This window comes from Capra hircus, chromosome 26 (assembly GCF_001704415.2).
Source record: "Capra hircus breed San Clemente chromosome 26, ASM170441v1, whole genome shotgun sequence".
NCBI classification, from domain to species: domain Eukaryota; kingdom Metazoa; phylum Chordata; class Mammalia; order Artiodactyla; family Bovidae; genus Capra; species Capra hircus.
The window spans coordinates 6,698,150-6,704,027 of record NC_030833.1 but is presented as its reverse complement, the minus strand read 5'-3'; the positions used below and the strand labels follow the sequence as shown (position 1 = coordinate 6,704,027).

General features: G+C 53.0%; 1 protein-coding gene across 1 annotated transcript in view; it reads right to left on the bottom strand.

Moving 5' to 3' along the window:
* The window catches only part of DHX32 (DEAH-box helicase 32 (putative)), a 51,185-nt gene that overhangs the window by 513 nt on the left and 44,794 nt on the right, over positions 1 to 5,878 (bottom strand). The window contains exons 8-11 of the mRNA XM_018041245.1: positions 4,617 to 4,808; positions 3,822 to 3,971; positions 1,992 to 2,179; positions 969 to 1,150 (exon numbers count right to left, since the gene is read on the bottom strand). Coding sequence (XP_017896734.1) covers positions 969 to 1,150; positions 1,992 to 2,179; positions 3,822 to 3,971; positions 4,617 to 4,808 — 712 coding nt within the window. The remainder of the gene's footprint in view (positions 1 to 968; positions 1,151 to 1,991; positions 2,180 to 3,821; positions 3,972 to 4,616; positions 4,809 to 5,878) is intronic.

Here is a 5,878-nt window from a genome sequence, read left to right as displayed (position 1 = left end):
CTGTTAAAAACAAAAAATTATTAGTGGTGAGAGATTACCAAGCAAACATGACTGGACCCTTCCCAGGCCTGGAGGGTGTGCCTCCAGAATCTCGATTAGTCTGAACTTCTCAGTCACTCAGTCTGCCTTTGTAGGATGAGTACTTTGTGGTTCTCGTAGGACCAGTCCAGCTGCATTTCTAGGAGAAGCTGGGTTCTCTCTGTCACTAACCACTGGGGAGACTGGTTTTTCCCCCAAGGCCTTCACAGTTCTGCAGCAGGTCAGATCAGGTGCTCGGGAGAACTCGGTGTGTGACGGAGGGAGTGTGTTTGCATCTCTTACTAACAGCACACTTTCCAGCTGCTGAAGCTGGACACACCTGTAGTTGCTCCTGGCTCCTGGCTGGAAAGATCAGCTGCCCGAGCGGGAGTGGCAAATTCCCAGTGGGCCCGCACCTGCGGCGGCTGTGAGACAGTCCATCCACACCGCTCTCCCTGCAGGCTGTTCACTGTGCAACCAGCGACCTTCCCGATGGAAGACGTTACTCTGGCTTAAAACCCTCTGACTGCCTTATACCGCACTTAGGATCAACTCCAAACCCTCTCTGTGGTCCGTAAGCCCTCTACCTCTCGTACCCACCTGCTCCCAGCCTCGCCTCCGTCCTGCCTTTTCGCGCTTGCTTCAGTCTCAGTGCTCACTGTCGTGAGAGGTGGCCAGGCTCACTGCAAGGTCTGCACCTGCGGGCTCTGCCTCCTCAGCGTGCCATGCTTGGCCCTGTGTTTCTAGACTGCATTCTCTCTCTCTGCTGTAACCTGAGGCACGGGCCTTTCTTAGTCATCTACAGAGACCTGCCTTTACTAGCTATGCTCCACACAAACTTAGATTAGCAGTCGTATAAGCTACTTCTACTGAATGTAAGGAAACCCATCTGCCACGTGCGCATCAAGTAGGAATCAAAGAGAGAGCCCTTTCGCTCCACTTGCACTCACAGCTCGGGCGCGATCTCGGAGGCGGTCCTGATGTAGTTGTTGCTGGCGATGCTGAATTTGTGGAAGAGGACCCACTCGGGCATTCTCCCAGCGACGGAGTAGCAGGAGCGCGGGTGCAGCTGTGCGACCTGCTTGTGCGTGAGCATCAGGTAGTTGCCCGCCCCGTCCACGTCCCGAGCGATCTGAGAGGCGGTGGCACGGAGGAGGAAAGGCGGCGTGTGAATGCAGAAATGCATACGGCAAAAATACCGTGTTAAAAATTCCAAACTACTCCATAGAGAATAAACTACTGATTCACTACACATCTTCCATTTTCAGATACAGAAAGTAAGACGTATACATGTTTTGCCCAAAACTTAAGAGCCAGCGATAAGGATGTGGACTAATTTCATCAGTTTCAGGGCAGCATGCCAAAACAGCATGGGTGCAAAGGTGAAGGTTCTGGTCAAGAAATAAAGCTGTTTCCTGCCGTGTCGTGGACTGCACACAGACGTCCAGTGCTTTACACCTGACGTTTTGGCTCATTTAATTCCTCACCATAACCCTGTGACATCTGTTTCCATACAGATGAGGAAATCCATGCTCAAATGCCACAGTGCTGCTCACTGTGATGTGAAGGATGCGTGCATTTCTGTAACAGGCTTTATTAATAGTTCAGAGCAGCTGCCTTAGGCAGCCTTTGCTCCAGGAAAGAAACCGACGGGATGCTGTCTACCTGTCGGGCGCCACATCACCAGTCAAGTGGGAACAGCCAGGTGCCGTGAGGAACTGCAACTGACGTTCAGCCAGAGTGCTGTAAGAGCTCCCTCTGATGAGAAAGATCTGTCCTTTCAGACAAAGGGAACCGTCTAGCTTAGCTCTTCACTCCCTTGAGGGGACGTATTTAAATACTGAACATTGAGTAACGTATACGGGTTTTCACACCAATAAAATAATCACCCTAAGTGAGACTTCTGACAGGATGTCCTGAATATGTGAGATTTTTGTAAAGACCGCACCGCAGGTGGCCTTATCCATTCTTACCTGCATAAAGTAACCAGACAGAAGAGCTTTCTTTATGTTCAGAGTGTTCTCCTTTGAGCCGAAGGCAGGTTCTGTGTAGGGAAGCTCGATCCGCTTGATGATTTCTAAGAGTTCAGCTCGGATGACCTCTGCTGTCCTGAGTGCTGAGCAGTTGAGGAAGTAATCGTGACACCACTTTTCCACACAGTCTAGGAAGGAACCAACAAAAGGCTGCTGAGACGTGACCTGTCACAGCCGAGAGCCCAGGCTGGACACGCTCTTATCTCTGCGTCCTCTGTCTCCTAAAAAGGTTGTCCCGTGAGCCGGTGGCGGCAAGGACAGAGGCCTCTGGTGGCTCTGCCAGGCGCAGAGAGGGTGCAGGACCTGGAGCGGCTGCAGGGACTCCGAGATCCTGCCAGCTGTGTGAAGTGCAGGGTCCTAGCACTGACCCTTAATCTGGATCGCGAGGGGCAGGAGAGACTGTCTTAAAGATCAACATTTTGTCCAGCGTGTGCACGGCCAGGATGTACGTGGCCACAACATTTAATCAGGCTAGGAGGGAAAAGCTTACAGTACACATCTCTGCTCCATGAAAATATCTCACATGTCTTAGTAAGGAAAGGATCACTACTAGGCTGACTTGGGAATCAATGCTGCAGTTAAGCTCGCCTGCCCGAGTTCCAAGTTTTATTGACACATTAAAAGTCAGTCCCCTCCAACAGTGTGAAGTCCTCTTTCTCTCCAGCTGGGATGACAGAAGCTGGACCCGGTTGTGCCTTGACCTGGGAGCGCACGTGGCCTGGCACGGGGACTGCAGACCTTCGGCGCTGTCCTGTCCAAGTCATCCGGCCTACCTGGAGCCGTGAAAGCACGCACTTGGTCACGTGATGACCAAGTCATCCGGCCTGCTCGCCAAAGATGCTGCCAAATTCCCTGGGTACCTCGCTGACAACTGTTTCTTCTTAGCGTTAAAAACTCACTCCCTGCTCCGTACCGTTCTGCCGTTCTGACTGCTGTCACGTTTTTCGCTTTACTTCAAGTACTTTTTCACACCCTCGTTGGAGCAGAGGAGGCAAGAGAAGCATCATGGAGGACAAAGGTGGGCCTGGTAACCCTCCTGGAAGCCAGTTCTCTGGCCGCCTCTGCATCAGTGCTCCGCCCTCTTGGCCTCTGAGATCCCCTTCCTGTCTTTAAGGCTGGAACAGTCTCCCGTGGAGGAGTTTGCCTTTCCGTTACCCCTGTAAGTGGGAACATAACCCACCGTGGTTCAGACACAACCTGTCCTCTGCTGCATGTTTTCCACGGGCTACTCTACTCCCTGAACACCCCTCCTCTCTCATCCCCTCCTCGGCCAAGCTCAGTCTCCCTCAGCTCACCCACCCCTTCGTTACCACTACCTGGAGCTGGGGGTGGTGTGTGTGTGTGTGTTTTGTTTTGAGTGATCACATTCTCCATCTAGCAGTGAACCTGCCATGTCAGAAGCAGCACAAGACGCAGCTCTGGCTGCTGGCCACCTGGAGATGGCAGTTCTTTCCTTCTCCCCGGGCCCAAGAGGGCAGGGCCGTGCCGGGCAAGTCCAGGTCTCCCGTCCCTGTGGCCCCAGCAGGCTCGCTCTGGAGGCTGTGGGCTGGGTGCCGGGGTGTGTGGACACAGGGCCCCGTCTGCGGGAGCAGGAGGGTGTCTTTACGGTTAAACCTGTGGGTGCACAAGGGGGGCATGGAGCGCCGTGCTGCTCAGGTGACCCAGGGGCTCGGGGGAGAGAGGATGTTTGCTGAATCATAACGCGGCTTTGTTCTGGGAAGGAGAGGATGACTAGGAGGTGATTTCTGAGAACACCGAGCCTTCACTTACGCTCACTGGTGGCGTTGAGATTCGTGTCCTGGTAGGCCTTGTAGATGTTGATGAGGGTGAAGTGATCTCCATCGGGATGTAAGAACGTCTTCCAGGAAGACAGGGCGGCCTCCTCAGCTCCGTGGGACAGGTGCGAAAAGCAATTAGGAGCTTTAAGACATGAAAAGTCAGAAGGTTGGCGATAATGAGCATTCCCTTCAGCACAGCAGGCGGAGGGGGGCTCACTGCCGCGTGCAGCCCTGCCCGTCTTCTGGGAATAACGTGTTTTCCTTGTTTACTTAGAAATCAGAGACGCTCAGGGTGAGCTGTCATCATGCGCGTGTTCCTATTAGCCTTACTCAGGGCTGCTTGGCACAGCGGACACCCTGCCTGTATTACAGCCGGAGCCGGGGGACCTGGGGCCTCAGAGGCCCAGGGACAGGACCGGAACCCAGGTTCTGATGCAGCAGAGCCTCTGATTTGCTCTGCCAGTAAAGGAATCTATTCAGACCTATAAACCAAGGCGAATGAGGTGGGAGGAGACAGGAAACACACGCGAGATCGGCAGGGGTAAGAACACTTCCGGTGACGAGTGCCTCTTGGTTGGTACCCGTTACTGCAGCAAAAGCAAGCTTGGTGTGCTGTCACCTGTCTGATCTAAGAAACCCTCTGGGTTTTTACTTAGGTATTTTTCATATTAAGATAATTCTTACCCTTTTCTACCTTTTCAATCTGTTTGAATTGGAATATTCCGTTCCCATGTCAGTGGATCTCATTCAAATCTATACCTGCTGCAGTACAAAAGGACTGGACTACCTGTCACCATGGCAGCGATGGTGAGCATTTCATCGACACAGTCAAATTCACAGGATGCTAAGATGGACTTGGAGAGTTGTGGATCAAGAGGGAACTCTGACATGATGATTCCGAACTCAGATAGATTTCCATCGTTGTCCAGTGCTGCCAGGTAATCTAAGTCTTCCAGAGCCTGCATCAGACTCTCTGGTGCTGGGGAAGACAAAATTGACAATTAGAAAGTCTCATACCACCAAGATGGGGCAACAGGTACTGGATTTGCCCTCCCACACAGAACAAACAATAAGCAAAACATGGGAATCAACAGTCTGCGAGGCAGAGACCACCAGGCAGTGAACGGCAGTGATTCCTGAGAGGGGCCATCACTCAGGGAGCTTCACTGCCCTGAGTTTCCCGGCTGTGGTGGGAGGAGGGGAGCTGGGGGAGCTGCCAGGTTCCCCACATCATGGAGGTGGTGCTGAGGGTCCCTGGAGACTCGGGGGGGGGGGGGCGTGGGTCAGAGTTTGCAGGTCAGCTTCCTGAGAGGAGAGCGCTCTGCAGGAGGACTCAGGTGGACGAGGGCCCCTCGCTCAGTCAGCAGGGCCCATAGGAGAAACCACTCCAGGCCAGGAGGGACAGGATCTGTGCCTGGTGCACCCATGCGGTCTCCGACAGGCCCATTCCCACCAGCCAGGCTGCAAAGCTTCACGGTTCATGGGGCTCTGGGGAGGAAATAATAACTACGCTCCCCACCGCCCCCCACCCCATAAGCGCGGTTCTAGTGCCACCTACATAATCCTGAAATCAACCCCTGAAAGGATCATCCTGCAGCCCAGGGCAAGCTCGAGAATACTTATAGGAATATGAAATGTCCAATATCCAATGCAGTGAGACGGACTGTGTCTGGCATCCAATAAAAAACACGTGGTAGGAAAATGTGATCCCACAATAAAGAGAAAAACGCACCAATCGAAGCTGACCCGGAACTCACACAGATGACAGCAACAGCAGACAAGGAAGCGAAAGAGCTACTTGCCATTTGTGCAGTTAGAGACCCTGAGGCAAGGGTGAGGCCTTGAGAAGTCCCAGTCCCAGGGAAGTAAGCAGATGGGCTCCTTAGAAAAAGTATTTAGTCCAAGGTGCCATCAGCAAGCCCTGAAATCAAAAGTAACACCTGACCTGCCCGAGAAGGTTCAAGAGGCAGCAGCAGCAGAAATAAGCATCTTGGATTAAACAGGGCAGGAGGGGCTGGGAGTGCAAACTTAACTACTGAGAGCTGTTTA